General features: G+C 51.2%; 3 protein-coding genes across 5 annotated transcripts; 2 read left to right on the forward strand and 1 right to left on the reverse strand.

Annotated features, from left to right (window-relative positions):
• Positions 1-436: 436 nt before the first annotated feature.
• Positions 437-10,039, forward strand: P2RX5 (purinergic receptor P2X 5). Of its 2 annotated transcripts, none has more exons than XM_051809694.1 (12): positions 437-683; positions 2,236-2,386; positions 4,028-4,147; positions 5,508-5,583; positions 5,915-6,011; positions 6,400-6,480; positions 7,252-7,390; positions 8,018-8,154; positions 8,415-8,508; positions 9,034-9,099; positions 9,319-9,401; positions 9,831-10,039. In XM_051809694.1, the coding sequence occupies exons 1-12, from the start codon at positions 547-549 to the stop codon at positions 9,904-9,906; spliced, it is 1,257 nt and encodes a 418-aa protein (XP_051665654.1). In that variant the 5' UTR covers positions 437-546; the 3' UTR covers positions 9,907-10,039. The 2 variants fall into 2 exon arrangements, with proteins under 2 accessions (XP_051665654.1, XP_051665655.1); XM_051809695.1 differs by having other exon boundaries at positions 440-683; positions 4,028-4,099.
• A 2,773-nt stretch (positions 10,040-12,812) lies between these two features.
• EMC6 (ER membrane protein complex subunit 6) lies at positions 12,813-13,710 on the reverse strand. Its single transcript, XM_051809715.1, has 3 exons — positions 13,644-13,710; positions 13,463-13,520; positions 12,813-13,339 (listed from the first exon to the last, which is right to left on the reverse strand). The coding sequence occupies exon 3, from the start codon at positions 13,303-13,305 to the stop codon at positions 12,973-12,975; it is 333 nt and encodes a 110-aa protein (XP_051665675.1). The 5' UTR covers positions 13,306-13,339; positions 13,463-13,520; positions 13,644-13,710; the 3' UTR covers positions 12,813-12,972.
• Positions 13,711-13,758: 48 nt separating this feature from the next.
• TAX1BP3 (Tax1 binding protein 3) lies at positions 13,759-17,985 on the forward strand. 2 transcript variants are annotated; one of them, XM_051809713.1, is made up of 5 exons: positions 13,781-13,821; positions 13,894-13,935; positions 15,694-15,813; positions 16,107-16,184; positions 16,403-17,985. In XM_051809713.1, exons 2-5 carry the CDS (start codon positions 13,897-13,899, stop codon positions 16,538-16,540), a joined length of 375 nt encoding a protein of 124 aa, XP_051665673.1. In that variant the 5' UTR covers positions 13,781-13,821; positions 13,894-13,896; the 3' UTR covers positions 16,541-17,985. The 2 variants fall into 2 exon arrangements, with proteins under 2 accessions (XP_051665674.1, XP_051665673.1); XM_051809714.1 differs by lacking the exon at positions 13,894-13,935 and having other exon boundaries at positions 13,759-13,867.
• The last annotated feature ends 132 nt before the right edge of the window (positions 17,986-18,117 follow it).

Here is an 18,117-nt window from a genome sequence, read left to right on the forward strand (position 1 = left end):
TTGTCCATGATGATTGATCCTTAACCACATGCAGAGTTCATTTATTATTTCCTTAATTTGGGGATTTGGTGGGTTTTTGTAGTAGCCAGGCAGATATTTTGGGTGACTGTCAGAGACCTCAGTACACATGTGAATGTTTAAGAAATTAAAAATTTAACCCCATGCTTTGTCATCCCGTAAAGGCTGAAGAAAGGCTTTAATCCTTAGCAGTGAGAGACTGTAACTGTGCCACCTTGGATGCTGTGACATGGTTCCATGCTATAACGTGTTTAGTTCTGATCATTTTGTGATGGGCAGGAGCCTGGGGACAAAACTGACGGGGGCAGGGGGGGTTTCCCCAGGGGATGAATCAGCTGGAAAGCAGCTCGGGGAGGATCTGATCTTAGCGCAGCTGCTGGTTTGTGAGCCGAGAGCCGGCGGGGAGCAGCTGACAGGAGGGAGGAGATCAGTGCGAGGGGTTGGTGTGTCGGTTCCCAGGCAGGGCACGTGTGGGGAGCGAGAGCTGCGAGCGCTGCTCCAGCCTCCGGAGCGCGGCCAGCCGGGACCATGGGGCAGGTGGCTTGGAAGGCTTTATTCCTGTCGCTTTTTGACTATAAAACGGAGAAATACGTCATTGCCAAGAACAAGAAGGTGGGGATCCTCTACCGAGTGGTGCAGCTCTCCGTGCTGGCTTACCTGGTGGGGTAAGGATCACCCTGTGTTTCACGTGCTGCTGGGGTTGCCTTTGCTTGCTGTGCTGTGTAAAGATCAATGTAGGATACTCTGCACACAGAGACAGCCTGCTGTGCCTCCTGATTTTAATGCAGATAGCCAGGCATGTTGGTACAGCTGGATTTTGTAATGTTTAGTAGGTTATATCTGGTTTTTCACCTACCAGGGATCTCTAGATTCGGCTCTACCTTTCAGATTAAGGTCTGGTTAAAAATAGCCCCTGTGCCATTGTGGCTTTGTACTACATTATTTATACCTTTATTTCTGTGTTCGGTGGGAATGGTGCCAAACCTTAACACCTGACTCATTAGGAACAGTAGCATTTATGGCCACGGTGCTGAGCCTTGGGACACATCTGGGTTATCTGCAGGACAGCGTGACGTGCTCAAGCCTAAACAGGAGGGAACCCAGCAGAAAGTGGGAGATTTCTTTGCTGGAGTGGGCTGCAGCAGCCGGGACTGTGGGGGCTGAGGCAGCGGGAATTTTGGCTGCCTTGCATTCATTTCAGAGCAGGGCAAGCTGGCATGGAAATAGCTGGAGCAGCACTCAGGAAAGGCCCAGTTCTGTAAGAGGCTGGTCACACTGGTGTGTAGTGGGCACAGTGATAGTCCTTGCAGGCTCAGACCCAGAATTATCCAACCTATGTGATGCTTGTGCCATCGCTTCCTGAGTTTCTGAGGCTTTTCAGAATGTGGTAGCTAAGTCTGTACCCTCTTTGTGCTTCTGAGTCCCTTCACCTTTCTTGCACCTCGTGTTTTCACTGATTAAATATAGCAGAGTCATTTTTACGTGCTGGGTTTATTTATAGAAGGCTGTGCAGTCCCAGAGCCTGCTCTAGTGAAATCTCAGCAGTCTGGCATGGACTGGCTGCTAAAGGAGCAATCCTGTGGATAACACTGCCGAGGACAGCAAGAGAAGTAAGCAAAGCCTTTCCTTGGACTGCTTGGCAAGGCAGCAGCAGCTCTCCCAGTAGCTCTCCCAGGTGTGCAGTCAGGTTGTTACCATGACACCAGCTTACAAAAGATCCTGTATCCAGATGAGAATATTCCCTACAGGTTAGGAGTATCCAGCTCACCTGCAGGAGTTGCATCTCCCCAGCCATGGATTGTTGCTGACTGGCAGCCCAGTGGCGAGGGGCTAAAGTGGGAGAGTTGTGCACTTGTGAAACCAGCCACACTCTTCACTGCAACCTGCAAAAGCTTGTTTTGTTTCTCATCTCGAGGAAGGCAGAGCCCTGTCCCCCCTCTTTCCTTTTCTGAGGTTGCTGAGTGTAGCACAGGACAGTGAGGGGGGAGGCTTTGGTTTTTTACCTCATGACCAGTTGTTACGTATTTCCCTGCTGTGGATAAGCCCAGCTTGTGTCAAAGAGTTTATTCTGTATCTGTGGCAGCAGTTGCAGAGGGTTTGGTGTCATTGGCATGCTTTGATTTACTCTTGGATGGTATTTGACCTTGGGGTGAATCTCCTCTGGTTGACTTGTTCCCTGAACCCCCTCTAATGCTGCTGCCTGCTGTGTTCACACAGGTGGGTGTTTGTTGTCAAGAAAGGCTATCAGGACACAGACACATCTCTCCAGAGCTCTGTCATCACCAAGCTGAAAGGGGTGGCCTTCACCAACACCTCGGAGCTGGGGGAGAGGCTGTGGGATGTCGCAGACTATGTCATCCCTCCACAGGTTGGCATCACCCCGTTGCTGTTTTCTCTGCCACTCAGCTTCCAGCGTGATTGAAGTGATGTATCCAGGTCTTCCCTGTGGATAACCAGGAGCTGGGCCACAAGAAGGCAATGCTGGGCCTTCTCTTAGGTCTTTCCTGCAAATACTAAAGCAACCTGGTTTCTCGGGTCCGTGATGTTTGGGAAGCAGAAATCCCGTGGATTTCTCAGCTGAGCAGTGTCTGCTCACCTCTGTTCCTGGATTAGAACAGGTGTGCACAGAGCAGGGGAAGGTGGAAAGAAAATCTGGTGCAATTAAGAGTGATGAGGGTTGCTGGAAACGTGTCTGGTTAAACCTGCCCTGCTGCTTCCTTGGCTTGGACACAGTGAGATGCACAGGGGAGAGGTGGCAGCAGATGTGGCCCAACAACAGTTGGAATTTGCCCAGCTGTGCTTCCCAGGGGCAGTTGTGCTTTCCCTGCATGGAAGGGTGTGAGGGGAAACCCAGGGTCCTGTGCTGACAGGGCTGAAAGCTATAAATTGAACAATTTAACTGCCTGTACATAAGAATAAAACTTCCCTTCCTCCTGCTGCGCTCCCCAGACCTGTGACTGTGCTCTCTGCTTCCACCAGTTTCAGTGCAAAGCCTCAGCCCCAGGTGTGCTGTGCAGCAGGAGGGTTGGGAATGTGCTTGTGCTGCCTCAGTCCCAGCCTTGGGGCCATTGAACAAGTGGCTGGGGTGCACACCCAGGGGTGAAATGGTGGCACTGACCAGTATTTTAACTTGCCAGGTGTTTCTCCTGTGCCTCAATGGTTTTGTTACTGCATGTTGGCTTACTGGGAAGCCTTGTAGTGTGGTGGGCTGAGTGAAGAGAACCAGCTCTGCCCCTGGGCTGCTGTGCTGTGCCACCCAGCTGGCTGGGCTGTGGCTTCAGGAGCACAAATATTGTGCCCTGGTGTCCACTTGCCTCCAGCAGCCTCAGGGGTGTTAGACCATGGGCTCACAGTGATGTCTGTGGGCTGTGAGACCACAAAGCCTCACAAGCTTTCCTGCCCCATGTGTGAATTGGTGTTTCACTGCTGCACATCTCAGCTCAGCCGTGAGCTGCATCCTGCCTGGGTTTTGAGGAGTTCCTAAATGCCTGCTGCCAGTGCACTGAGTGCTCTGCTGACTGCTGTGTGATCTCTATCATGGCACCTTGGGCAGAAGGGTCCTGGTGGGTCTGGGTGGGCTGGTGTGTGCTGGAGAGACCTGGGTAGTGGAGCAGGAGGCAGTGAGGGCTGGGAGAAACCCTGTCTCCTCCAAGCTCTGTTCTCACAGAGGGAAACCCGAGATCTCCAATTTTTATCTGCAGCAGGCAGGGCTGTGTGTTGGAAGGGGGTTTCTGTGGTGAGTGTGGGAGTTTTGTGAGAGATGCTCAGGGCTGCCCTGCCTCCCCCCAGGACCATGGGCTGGCTCTCATGGTTGTGTGTGCACCCACAGCAGGAGGGACCTCATCCAAACAAATATGCAGACAAAGGGTGCTGTTGTATCTCAGCCTGAAAGCCCTCTGAAGAGAGGGAGGTTGTACTCTTCTGCAGAGAGCTGCATCCTCCTTGTAACAAGTACTTTGAAAATAAACCAGGTTTTCTAACCTTTCCTGCTTTACTCTGTTTATTTTAGGGTGAAAGCGTCTTCTTTGTCATGACGAATCTGATCGTGACCCCAAACCAGAGACAAGCCACCTGTCCTGAGGTAGGAAGAACTGAGCCCCTTGGCCCCCAGACCCCTACAAAACCAGGGGTAAGAACTGACAGAGGACTCCTGGGGAGCAACGACCAGAGGAAGGACGGAAGGCGAACGGTTTTTCTCTAGTGTGATATCTCAGCTGGGAAATCAGACTGGTTACTGCAAACCTGGGAGGCTCAGCTGTCTTAATTTCCAGAGGCACTGATCTTGTAGAGCCTTCCTGACTTGAGGTGAAGGTGTTGGATTTCTGCCCAAACCAGGCAGTGATTGCTCAGGGTCAGAGAAGGCCGTGGGAAAACAGCTTGGAGGTGACTCAGTGTAGTTACGGGTAGAGGAGACTCTCTAAGAGCCCCATCCTGGGAAGGGCTGAACACTCAGGCTTTCATTACCTTCCAGACACAGGAGGGTTCTTAGCACCTTCCAGAACATGCCCCGTGGGCCAGAGGTGTGAGGTCTTTATGTCATGTGGAAATGTCCTCTGTGGAGACGTGGCTGGGGGAGGAGGGTGCTGGCAGTGCAGGGAGCGCTGTGTCCCTCTGGCAGAGGTGGATTTTCCAGGGCCGGGAGCACAGCTGGATTGTTGAGGACACGGCTGTCCTCTAGTGGCTGCAGGAACCCACCGTGCAGCCGGGAGAGGGGCAGTTTTGGGCTGGAGAGCTCTAGCTTAGATCCCCGAGGTAGGGTTATCTCTTAGGGTGAAGCACCGTGGCCTCCAGGCTGGTTTTGGTGAGTGCCAGGTAACGTCTGGGTTTTTTGACAGTCTGTCCCTCTCCAGACTGAGCAGAACCCAAAATCAGGACTGTGTGTGAATCCTGGTGCTCCTGGTGGTGTGATATGCCGAGCTGCTTGCATGACCCACAGTTACCACTTCAGCTGCATCTTTTTAGTGTTCATATTGAAAGGGAGTAAACAGTATTAGCTTGAATTTTAATAAATAGCTTCAACTTTGTAAGTTTGTAGTTCTTACTTAAACATTGGTTAATGATAGGAAGAAGGAATTACATTAACAAAACATGCAGTTGTGTTCAGTGACCTTTACACCCCAGAGGACTAAAAAAACAGAAGATTGTTTAGGTAGACAAAACTAAATCAAGTTATCTTTAACTAAAGATTTGATGTTGATGTCTTGTAAAAATAAGATCTGAAACTATTTCAAGGATTGTTAGGTAGAAGAAATTTAGGTTGTCTTTAACTAAATATTGATGCTGGTGCCTTGTAACAATAAGACTGCTGGGGAGGGGCTTGGGATGCCAAAGTGTATAAACGCTCATGAAATCTTTGTTTCAATATAGAGAATTTCCCCCCACAGCAGCAGCACTTTCTTACCCCTCTGAGTCCTGTGTCCTCTTGCAGGTCTCACTTCTGTCCTCAGAGTTCTGTGATTCTGATCCTGTGATTCTGTTGCACTTTGCAGAGTGCCAGCATTCCTGATGCCCTGTGTCACAAGGACGAGGACTGCCTGGAAGGGGAAGCAGTGGTGGCTGGCAATGGTAAGGGAAGGGTCCTTCCTCCTGTGCTGTGTTTGGTGTCCTTCAGAGGCCTCAGCCTGGTTACACTCCCAGAGATCTCTGATTACAGAGAGCAGCAAAGCCTTTCCTTTCTTTACTATCTTCCATTGAGTTGCTGCCTTGCTTACAGCTCTGCGGTGGCTGGGCCGGGGCACCCCGGGCTGCTCAGAGAAGCAACAAGAGGGTGTTTGTTCCAGCTGAGATGCCCTTTCACAGCAGGGAGGAGAGAGAAAATCATCTATTTTCATGTGCCCTGTAGGCAAGGAGAGGAGGTGACTGCTCTGTGTGACCTTTTCTGTGTGTCTGCTCGCAGGGGTTAAGACTGGCCGTTGTTTGAAAGACAGGGACAGCACCAGAGGGACTTGTGAGATACTGGCCTGGTGCCCAGTGGAGAAAAGATCCAAGCCCAAGTACGTGGCCGTCCTATCCTGTTTCCAAGCTTGAGTTGCTTGGCTTGTGTGTCACTCAGGGCAGTTTCTGTGTTCCCTCTGCTTGGGTGCTTGCTGAGTGTTGGCTGTTCAGGGCAGGAGGGAGCTCTGCAAGGTCCCCATGGCAAGACTGGCCCTCTGCTCCCCCTGCTTAGCTCACTGGCTGTCCCAGGGCTGTTCCCAGCTCTCAGGGTGTCCCTTAAACCTGCACCCTCCTCACCAACTCCTTGCTGGCAGTGTGGGAAAAGTGGCATGGCTGGCCTGGTGCCATCCAACCCGTTGGATGAGGCTATTTCTAAAATGGCAATTCAAGATTTAGCATGTGGGCAGGGTACAAATCTAAGACAGAGAACAAACCTTTCTTTTCCAGGAAACCACTTCTTGGCAGTGCAGAAAACTTCACTGTTTACATCAAGAACTCAATTCGCTTCCCCAAGTTTAAGTTCTCCAAGTAAGTGCAGGTGCTCAGAGATCCCTCTGTCCTCTCCACCATGGAACCAATAACCTCTGTTTGCTCCACTGTCCTTCTCCTGCTGGAGGGCTGGGCTGGGGAGGTGGGTATTCCCTCTGCTTTGGCTTCAGGCTGTGCAGAAACAAGGAGATAATGAGGGCTTGGAGCTTCTCAGAGAGCAACTGGGAAAAGGAAGGCTGTCCTTCCCCAGGTGAGGTCTGGTGGCTCCTACAGCTTGGGATGCAGCACAGCTCCTAAGGCAGATGGACCTGGCATAGTCCTGAGCTGCTTCTGCTCAACAGATATTCCTCCTCTTCCATAAAAATGACGGCGCCTGGACAAGGCTGGGAAAAATGCAAATTTAAAAATAGTTGTTTGCTTTTGCTGCTGCAGAATGAGCAAACTAAAGCAGTGTAGAAAGGAGTGTGTTCTGGTTATTCTCCTGGGCTCAGATAGGCATTTCTAGCATCCTTATTGGTTTGCCTTGAGAAGCCAGGTGGCCCTGGAGCAGTCTGGCAACCTGCTCCATGCCAGTCCTTTCCTGAGCCCAGATCCAGATGGCCAAGTCCCTGTCTGTCCTGGAGGTCATTTTGGGAGGGGCAGGCTGCTTTCCCTGGGCCAGCAGCGGGGCGGCTTATGGGGTGACAGGGCTGGTGGCACGGGGCCATTTCTGGGCTGTTGGAAAAATCTGTTGTCTCTGCAGTCTTGGTGCAGGCTGTGGGGGCAAGGAAAGAGGGAGATAAGGCAGATTTCCCTGTTCTCTACATGCAGGATGAACGTGCTGGCAACTGACAATGAGTCCTACCTGAAGACCTGCCGCTACAGCGCCGAGCATCCCTACTGCCCCATCTTCGTGCTGGGGAACATCGTCCGCTGGGCCGGGGGCGACTTCCAGGAAATGGCCTTGGGGGTAGGAGTGTCCCTTGGGCTCACATGTCTGCCCAACTGGCTGTTCTGTGTGCTGGGTGGCCGTGAGGGAAGTCACTGCCCACTGCCCAGGGAACTGCTCCTGTCCAGGCTGCTCTGGAGAGATGGCAGTGCTTAAAGTCAAGCTGGTCCCACTTATCCTGTCCCCAGGGAATGGGAGGCAGGGTGATGTGGGTCCTCTGGAAGAGCTAGTTGGGTCAGTTATCTGTTATTCTGCCCAAACCTCTGCCAGCAGGGATTCTTTGTTTAATTTTAGCATTACTGCATCATTGGTTTAAACCCAGAACTTACTTTAGGAACTCTGTCCCTGCATAAAAGAGAATCTTCTCAATTGAAGTATGTTACAGCCACTTAAATTAGTAAAATCAGTGTCCTGGGAGAAAGCTCCTCAGATATGAGCACAGGAAAGGCTGGGGTTGTGTGTAGAGTAATGGGATTAATATCACACAGCTGAACTCAGCCCATCCAGGGGTGTGTGTGCTCATGTCTGGGACCAGAAGTGCAGCTGTTTTTGTCCCTGGGGAAAACTCGCCCAAGGGCCTGACAAATTTGAAGACACTTTAACTGAACTAAGTTTAAACAACTCACCCTGTCTCTCTCTTTTGTTAAGGGTGGTGTGATAGGAATTCAGATTGAATGGAACTGTGATCTTGATAAAGCCCCTTCTGAATGTAATCCTCACTATTCTTTTAGCCGGCTGGATAACAAGTCTGCAGAAACGTCCATCTCTTCTGGGTACAACTTCAGGTGGGTAAAGAGGAGGCCACGATCAGTACTGCAGTTGGGCTGGGCTGGTTTGACTTCAGGAGTTGGAGGTTGGCAGTGGAGTGGCACCAGCCTGTGCCAGGCACTGCCCCAGCCAAGCACAGTGCGCTGCAGGGGAAGGAGGGAGGGAATTGTGCTCCTGGCAGGCTAAAGTTGGTTTTGACAGGGGAACAGATCTGTTTGAAGAGACAAGGGAATTCAGAGGGGCAGATGGAGTTAAGACCAGCGTTGCTGTGCTCCAGGTTTGCCAAATATTACCGGGATGCTGAGGGGGTCGACTACCGGACGCTCATCAAAGCCTACGGAATCCGCTTCGATGTGATGGTGAATGGCAAGGTGAGGTCCCAGGCCAGAATATTCCAGAGCATGGAGACAAAAAACTTGGGGACATTTCTCAGTGGGAAGGCAGCTCTGGGAGGAGGGAAGCCTCTCTGGCTTGTCATAGGAAAGGGCTCTTTCCATCTGTCCATGTGGAGCTAACCCTGCATTAGAGAGATGACCTGGAATGCAGCTGAGCCTTCACCTCCTCTACCTAAAAGCAGGCTCATGTAAAGCCCAACAGAAGTAAATACACCTCAGAGACTTATTTCTATGCATATGCACTGCAGAAAAAAAAAAAAAGCCTAATCCAGGGATGATGCAAGCTCAGAACTGCAGCCAGGGACAGTTGGATCTGAGGCACACACAGACCTTTAGCCTCCAAGATTGTTCACTGCAGATCTGCCTTGGTTGTGTCTGCTCCATGGGAACAAAACACACCCACAGGCAGCAGCAGCAGCTTCCCCTGGGCAGTACCACACCCTTCAGTTTGTTCTGTGAGTTGTTCTCTCACCGATTCCTTCATGACTTTTCTTCTTCCAGGCAGGGAAATTTAACATCATTCCCACCGTTATCAACATCAGTTCGGGGCTGGCACTCATGGGAGCAGTAAGTGAATGTTTTGTCTCAAAGTATCATATTGGGACCCAGACCCCTCCTGTATCTGTGAGGAGGAGAAATATAATATATATACCCCATAAAATGGTTGGAGGATGAATGAAAACAGAGCTTCTATGAGTTATTCTTTAATTAATGCTCATTGCTAACAAGATCAGAACACTTCCTCTTCTATTCCAAAGATAAAACACAAGTTCTTTCTCTTTGCAGGGAGCCTTCTTTTGTGACCTGGTGTTGCTGTATCTGATTAAGAAGAGTAACTTCTATCGAGGCAAAAAGTACGAGGAAGTGAAGTAAGTGGGCTTGGCTTTGTGTTAAATGTCATGGGTTGTCGTTATGAGTAATAGAAATAGGAGGAGATACAGGAGCAGACTGTCAATGGCAAACAAAGACCCACTCCAGGGAAATATATTCCTCCAAATGAGTTTAGCCAAGTTTCTGGCCCCCTCTGTAATTCACTGCTGCAGTGAGCTGGGGAGCAAAGGCAGCTGCTCTGTCAGGGCTGGACTGTCAATGACCTTGTACTGTTGGTCCCCAGTGACTGAGGGTGAAATTGGGGCAGCTCCAAAAGCCTCATGAAATGGAGATATGGGGATTAGCTGTACAGAGGGTCCTCTGGGGTAAGATATGACTGGCCTGGCTGGGAACCTCTTAATTCATGTTGCTTCCTAAAATAAAACCAGCCTGCTTGCCCTGTCTGTCACCTGTGCTTGTTTCCTCAGGTCCAATTCCAGGAAGTCATTGTCTAGTCCGACACCGAATGGGAATCAGAGCCCAGACCAGCTGGGTGGGCTCTAAGCACAGTGGTGGCTCTGCCAGCTGGACTTGTGCTCCAGGAAAACCACACAGGTGTGAAACCACACCAGCACTGGGAGGTGGAGATCAGGGATACTGTCTGTTACCAGGATTCCCAGAGGAAAAAAATGTCCTATAAAGACTGCCTTTCTTCCCTGAGATTTCCCTGGTATCCTGAGCTTGCAACAGTGTGTCATCACTATGGATTTATAAAAGGATTTTATAAAAGGACAAGGAAGGCACCAAATGAATGTTTTTATATCCACTGATAGATATATCTGTACCTACACCAATAGCCAGCGTTGTCCTGTGGCTGTGCTTTGATTCCATCTGTGGAAGAGCCATGATGGGAACCACCAGTGGCACTTTGAGAAGGGCTGAGGCTGAGATCCAACCTGTCTCCTGCTCCGCTGCCTTCCAGCCACCGCTTCCAGCTCCTGCCTGTGTGACGTGCGTGGTCAGGCGTGAAGCAGCAGGACTGCTCTGGTGCAGGGAAACGTGGAATTTGAACAGCTCTCAGAGCTGGGGAAGGGGCTGTTGTCCTGCAGGGGCTGTGGCAGGGTGGGGCAGTCACTCCCATGGGGGTGTTGTAACCATTAGGGCTGAAAACGGTGCTTCTCCAGGAAAAGCCTTCCCAAGGTGCTCCGCTCGTCTCAGGAACAGCAGGAGCAGGTCCTGCCCAGCTCTGCACGGACAACCATGGCTGGGGCCCAGCTGCCTCACCTGCTGCCCCATCCCTGCTCCCAGCTGGCTCAGAGAACCAACATTTCAGAGCCCAGGGCAGGGAAGAGCAGCAAGGCAGGGACAGGCAGTTTTGGGGTTCACAGTGAGAGAAACGGGGGTTAATGCGCTGAAAAGCAACACGGCCCTGGGAGCACCTGCACAGGGGTGGGTTTAAGTTCTGCCTCCTTTGTTCAGTGCCTGGTTTCATTTGCTCTGTATTGTCCTTCCTGCATCACTTACCAATTGCTCGTGGTGGGCAGGTCTGGATGGGACACTTAAAGCTTCTGTGTTTCTCATAGTACCCTGAACTGCACTGCAGATGGAAAAGGGGAGCTTTGCCAGGCTACCCCAAATCCACCAACAGCAGGGAGATTTAAAGACATCTGTGCTACTTCAGTGCTCTGGTAACTTCCAGGAAATACAAGTGCTTCTTTGTTTCTCAGCAGAGAAATCAGTCTCACTGCAGCCCATTTTGTCAGTTTATGCTCGTGTGGAGATGTAACTAATTTCTGAAAAGGGCTTATGGAACATCATTGTTTAAACTTTGCATTTTGTTGAGCTGACAGGAACTGACTCACCAGCTCCTGAAGACAGCAGTGAATCAATATTTCTGCCTCATTTAGAGCTTGCACAGCATGGCTGAGCAGAGTTCTGGAAGTGCTGACAGTCACCACTTACTGGGAGTCCTTGTGATAATTGATTGAATGTTTCTGTGCACTCTCTGAATACCAAGATTTAAGGGCTCCTGCTGCAGTGTCCTTACACATTTCTGGACAGAGGGAAGGTGGCCTTCAGGGAGCTGCTGCCATTGAGTGTCTGCACAAATGGCACCAGCAGCTGCACCCACCTCTGCTTTCACTTCTTTGAAGCAGTTGTTCTGAGGTACAGGTTGATTCTAAATTAAAATTCACATGTTAGCAGTGTCAAACTCTGAATCCAGTCATTGATAGTAACCCCACCCAGTCTAGTTCACTCCCTCTGCTTCTGTGTATTGAGCCAAAAATGTAGCTAGAAAATAGAACTAAGCAGTGGAGGTAATTTAGGATAAGCTGTGTACCTCTGACCTCATCCAAAACCTCCTCTCTTTGTGCCAGAAGCCTCTTCTCTAGGCAAACACCACTCACCATGTGTGTAACTGCACTAGTCAGGCCTTTCAGTGTTACCAATACAGCAGCCCAGGCTTTTGACTGTCAGGGGTTAACTCTAGTTGAGTGATTTTCAGATGGTGAAATACATGGTGAACCCCACATGTGGCATCAAGCCCAGGTACAACCCATGGAGACCAAGTTGCTCATCACAACATGCAGAGCTGACTGTGCTCTGCTGAAACCACTGTTTTAACTTGACAAAACAACCTCCTCTTGTCAGAGGACCAAAGCTATTTCCTGAATTTAAGTCCTCGGGCCTCCAAAATTCCCCAGAACGTTTCCCTTCTTTATACTGTTTAACACAATTCCCACGACCCTTGCTGTTAATAAAACATAACCAGATTCCTTCTCAGGAGCTTGTTTCTTGAGTTTGAATTTTTTTTCTCATTGTATTTAACTTAGAGCAATAAAATGTGTCCCTTTAGGGCAGTGCTCCTGTTCTGTGTAGGGTGTATCAGGCTTCACACATCACCTTCTCTTGGTGACACTCTGATGTAAGAAAGTCAGCTGAGCAGGGGCAGGGCTAGAGGAAAGGTATTACCTGTGTAGTGGTTGAATTGTCCTCACTGGAACCACAATGCTGCACTGGTCACTTATAGAACATGCCAGCAGGTTCACAGGGGTGTTGGTTGTCTGTGGGTCATTTGACACAGCAGTACTAAAAATGAGTGAAGTGTTTGACTTGTGAGAGCACCATTTAGTGACTTTTCTGGTGGCCAGTGTCATTTTCTGTTACATGTACAGACAGCAATTGTGGGAGAGAACATTTGCACTAGCAACTCAGATACATTTCTGGACCAAACCTTAACTTACACCTAATTACAGGGGTCAGTGGATTATTTCAGAGCTGTTACACACTGCTCCAGCAGGATCTGTGTGTAGGGGCAGGCAGCAAATCCAGAGGGGACTATAACTGGTGTGTCTTACCCAAAGAAAGGATACAAGGGATTACATTAACCAAACCCGCATCTGTGTCTGCATTTAGGGACAGAAACTATCCCTTAGCCAGCAAACAAACACTCACAGGAGGCATCCAAGTGGTGCTTCACATTCAGTTTTAATTAGAACAGTGCTACTGATTAATTTGTACTCGGACATAATTTACCGACAGCATTAATGACACGAGCCATGGAAAACAGCTTGGAAGGTGAGCCGGCCTATTGTGTAGTGACTTTTGGCAACAGTCCTCGTGCCCCACTCAGTACACGTGGACCATCCCGTACAGGAAAGTCCAGAACAGGACGTAGGTGAAGAGCCCCCCCACGAGCCCCCCCGTGAAGAGCGGCCGCCGCGACTTGAAGTACTTGTTCCACCGCCGCCCGGCCTTCAGCACCAGCAGCACGGAGAGCAGGACGGAGGCCAGGAAGTAGAAGATGAAGCCGTGCAGGCCGGTGAGGCCGAGGATGCCGGCGGTGGCGCCCGACAGGGCGGACACGGAGGTGCGGCAATAGTCCAGGATGGCCGCGTTACCCCGCACGGCCGCCTCGCTGATGAACTGCGGCCCCTCGCGCTTGGCCACCACGGCGGCCATGGCTCCACCAGCGACCTCCTGGCTCGCAGCGGCACTGGGGTGAAGCACAGACAAGGCTGTACGAGCCCGACAAGGCTGTGAGAGCCCGACAAGGCTGTGCGAGCCCGCCCGCCCTCAGCGCGCCGGCCCCTCAGCGGCCCTCCCGCCCCCACGGTACCTCTCATCCACGGCGGCGCGCAGCTCCGCGGGACCGCCGCTCTGTCACGCCTCGCACCCTGCCAAGGGACAGCACACAGCGCCCGTCACCGGGCCCACCGCCACCTCCCGCCCCGCCGGGCCGGACCTGCCGGACCTCCCGCCCCGCGGGCCCCGCCGGGCCGGGCCCGACCCGCACCTACCGCGCCGCCAGCACCGCCCGCCCGCCATCTTGGCGCGGGGGCCGACGGGACGCGGCCGCGCGCGGGGCGCGGCGCGGGCGGGGCGGCTCCCGATTGGCTGGAGGTGGGAGGGGGGCGGGGCCGGGCCAGGCGCTTTTGTTCGGGCGGCGACGGGAGGGGAAAGAGAGCGAGGGGGAGAGAGAGAGATGGCGTTTGTGCCGGGACAGCCCGTCACCGCCGTGGTGGTGAGCGGGGACAGGGGGCACGGGGGGAGATGGCGTTTGTGCCGGGACAGCCCGTCACCGCCGTGGTGGTGAGCGGGGACAGGGGCACGGGGGGAGATGGCGTTTGTGCCGGGACAGCACAGTCGTGCTGAGGTGGGACGGGGCGGGAGGGGTACCGCGCCGGGGGCTGCTGGTGAGGATGGGGGTGGCCCAGGACCACCCTGCAGGCTGTCAGGGGGTGGAGGTCCCGGGCCAGCCCCGGTCCGTGGGTGCGTGGAGGGAGCGGGCGAAGGGTGCGGGACGGGACGGGGGCACACGCTTGGAGCTGCTGAGGGGGACTGGCACGGGGACAGAGGTGGCGGTGCCGGTGCCGCCCGGCAGCGCCCTGCGGGCTGTCAGCGGGCGGAGGTGCCCGGCGGGGGTGGATGTCCCCGCGGGCGTGGAGGGAGCGGGCGAAGGGCGCGGTTCGCAGCGCCGCCCGCCCCGGTGGCCGCGGGGGCTATCAGAGCTCGGCCGGCCCCGCCGGGCACACGGGGCACAAGCGCCTCTGGCCCCCCGGGTGGGAGAGCTGGAGGGAAGGTCCGCCGGCCCGAGGGACAACAGACCCCTGCCCAGGCCCGCCGGCTGCTCGGGTGTTGCTTGAGAAAAGAGGGAACGAGTGGCCGTGATCGCCTGAAGCGCCTTCTCCCGGTATCGGGACCACCGGTCACGGGTGCGGTGCCCGCTCTGCCAGGGCAGGGGCAGGATAAAGCACCTGCTTGTCTGGGTGGGGTTTAGGAAGCAGAGCTGTTAAAGTGAGGCAATTGCACACAGTGCAAGTGAAGGACTCTGTGCCTTCCGGTGGTTGGAATACTAAAGGTGGTTGTGCTCTGGGAGTGTGACTGGTACCTCGGCTGGAACGGGCTGCACAGCCCCCAGTGTCTGAGAGCTGACAGCCTTGAGAACATGGACTCTGTCCTGCTGTGGATCCCACTCTGGATCCACTGATCCCAGTCAGTCTGGATCCCAGGGAGGGTCTGAGTCCAGCACCTGTGAGGAATTCTCACAGAATGGTTTGGGTTGGAAGGGACCTTTAAAGGTCACCTCATTGAGCCCCTGGAATAAGCAGGAACATCTTCCACTAGATAGGCTACACCACCTTTTGAGAGGTTATTGTGCCAGTTAAGACTGTGGCTTTTCATCGTGGCTCAGGAATTGCTGGCATTTGTACAATGCTGACATAATGCATAAAGCTTGTCAGAGGCCTCTGTGCATCTGGCAGCGAGGAACCTGCCCCTGGATTACAAAAGTGTGCATAAGTTATCCTGAAAAAGATCCATCCTAATAATAGGTTGTCATTTCTGCTGATAGGACTAGCAGGAACACAGGGCACGTGGATAAGAAGTGAGATGAGTCTGGTCATGAGTGACTGCTGGTTATCAAGGCATGAGTCATATTTAAAGAGACCTGGTCTGGTTTTAGTGTTGTTCCCTTCTATCCCTGGGCAGAGGATAAAGCTCTGAGTAATTAAGGTGCTTGGCTGTGTCATGGCATGAGAACCCTTGGGCTGAGCATGGAATGGCTTCCTGTCCTGCTCCTCTGTGACAGAACAGTTCAGAGCCAGCTGCTGTCAACACCAGGGCTGTGTGGCTGACAGCAAATGCCAGAGGACAGTTCTGTGCTGCCAGGGGGTTCAGAGCTGTCTGCTTACAGTACACAAGGGTACCAACCTCTGGGCAGCCTCCTCTGGTGGGTGTGTGGGATCTCTGTGAAAGACAATCTGACTGGATCTTAAATATTTGTGTCTGAAACACCCAAGATTCCTTCCAGTCATCACAATACTGAGCTATTTTCTCTCCTCTTTGCAGCAAAGAATTGAAATCCATAAGCTTCGTCAAGGTGACAATTTGATTCTGGGATTCAGCATCGGGGGTGGCATTGATCAGGACCCTACCCAGAATCCTTTCTCTGAAGACAAGACTGACAAGGTCAGATGCTCTTTTCCTGTAGCAACTCCTTCTCCAAAAGGCTGAGGGATCCAACTCAGCATCTTTGTCCTCTCACACCACTACTACTGAAGTTACTGTTTCCTCATTATCACTTGCAAAGTGAGGTTGTTTAAATGACCTCTCCACCTTTTCTGTTGTCCAACATTGCACAAGCCTTTTTTTTAAACTCGAATTCCACAGTACACTACAAAGTATTTTTGCATTGTAGTAGAATGGCCCTTGAGTATTTAATGCTCCCATCTTTAGGGAATGAACCCTTCATTTTTTCCCAGGGTATCTATGTAACGAGGGTGACAGAGGGAGGCCCAGCAGAAGTTGCAGGACTCCAGATTGGAGACAAGATCATGCAGGTAAACACCAAGATAACACAGTACTAACACAGCTCCATGTGCACACTGCAGACAAGCCTCTGCTGGGGGAAAACAGTCATCTGGGTACTTCCCAGGACAGCTTGTGGGGTTTGTTTATAAACTGAGCTGTGGCACATCCACTGCATGGTTCTGATAGAACACTAACAGGACACCTGTGAGTCCCTGCACCTGCCTCATTTTATGTTTTTTTCCCCCAGGTGAATGGCTGGGATATGACAATGGTGACCCATGACCAGGCTAGGAAGAGGCTGACAAAAAGGAACGAGGAGGTGGTACGGCTGCTGGTGACCAGGCAATCCCTGCAGAAGGCTGTGCAGCAATCCATGATGTCCTAATCAATCATGGAGCTGGGGAAGGGTTAGGGAGGGAGATGTATAGACTGGTATCAAAGAAAGAAGCAAATGCTAGACTGGAACAGGTTGTCTGGAAGGGGTGCACGTTCCTACCTGTGGTAAACACTACTTTATTTTAACTTCCTCTGGTGTAACTGGCAGTAGTAAAACAATAGTCCCCTCAGCAGAGTGCTTCTCTAAAGTCTGCCCTGCAGGTACATGGCAAGACTTTTGTCATCATGGCTTTTGGGACAGGACAAACTGTAGTTAACTAAGAGCAACTGGAAAAGCCTTAATTTTGACAGGATTCTCCTGTAACACAAAAGCTTCCTATTTTAAGAGGAAACGTGGCTTCTGCTATGAAAAACCAGAGGGTTTGCTGTGCCTAAGCTTTTAGAAGTGAGCTGTCCTGTCCCTTCCATGCTATCAAATTAAAATGCCAGAATTAAGAGTTGCACACTGCTGTGGGGAGGAGCACTGTACTAATCCCACACCGTGTGCGAGCTGGAGAGTGTGCTGAAGGGTTTGGGGCATTACAGTTCCCTGCAAAGATTCCATGTACAAAGCACCCTCTTCAGACAGGAAACAACTGAGTAGCACAGAAGTATTAGATTAATCTTTGTGAAGTACACTACAGCTTCATGGACACTACAGTTCAGCCTCCTTGCCAGAGTAGAACCTTAATTCTCCTTGTTCCCAAGTAATTTGGAGCATCAGATGAACTGAGTTTAAATTAAGGGAATATGGAGCAGGAAAGAAAACAATGTTGCTGAACTTACCAAAAAAAGCTGCTTGTATCTGTAGAGTTTTCAGTTCTTCATTCCACTTCTATCAGACTTGAAATGGGAGGGGTGGATTTTGGTTTGTCTTCTAGAAGACTTTGTGTAAATCACTGATTTATTGGATGGAAGATATGAATATGCCAGTAACTTGCAAAAGTGCCTCTTGACCAAATTTAAACTTCTGGTAGTTGTTTAAATCAACATGCCACCAGGATTGAGGATTCTTGCTGCAACACTAAGTTCATGATCTGGCATCCTGTGGTTTGTTAGCCAGCCAGCTTTACAGTTACCCCAAAACTGGAGTTTTTAATCCTCTTCAGTTGATTTATACATATCTATACTTTCCTTAAGCAGTCTTCAGGTAAGCTGTTGTAAATAGAACATGAGGAGGTGGCAGACTAACTTATTCAGTACATTACTGCTGTGCCATGTTGTGATTGATGCATCTCAGACTGTTCTATGCACACCAGCAGATGCCTATTTACCAATTTTATATCTATGGAATTACTACAATCCTGCTTTTGAATTTTTGTAACTTAAGAATTCCGTGGTAAATTTTAAGTCTTTCAAGCTGAAGTTATTTTTGTTACTATAAAGGATACACTGCTATTTGTACTGCTATTTCACTTGATTTTACACACAATAAAACAAAGTTGGATTTCCTGAGCTGTTTCTCCTTCATCACTTGGATGCCTCCAGCTGAGACCTTTTTTCTGCCTTGAAGTAGATTCTGGACTGAGGTTAGTAAGGCCTGGTTTCACTGGTGGGTATTTGTGGTGTTACTGAGCTGTCAAGCTT

Source organism: Manacus candei, unplaced genomic scaffold (assembly GCF_025592945.1).
Source record: "Manacus candei isolate 608988 ecotype Guabito, Panama unplaced genomic scaffold, ASM2559294v1 h1tg000076l, whole genome shotgun sequence".
Taxonomy (NCBI): Eukaryota; Metazoa; Chordata; class Aves; order Passeriformes; family Pipridae; genus Manacus; species Manacus candei.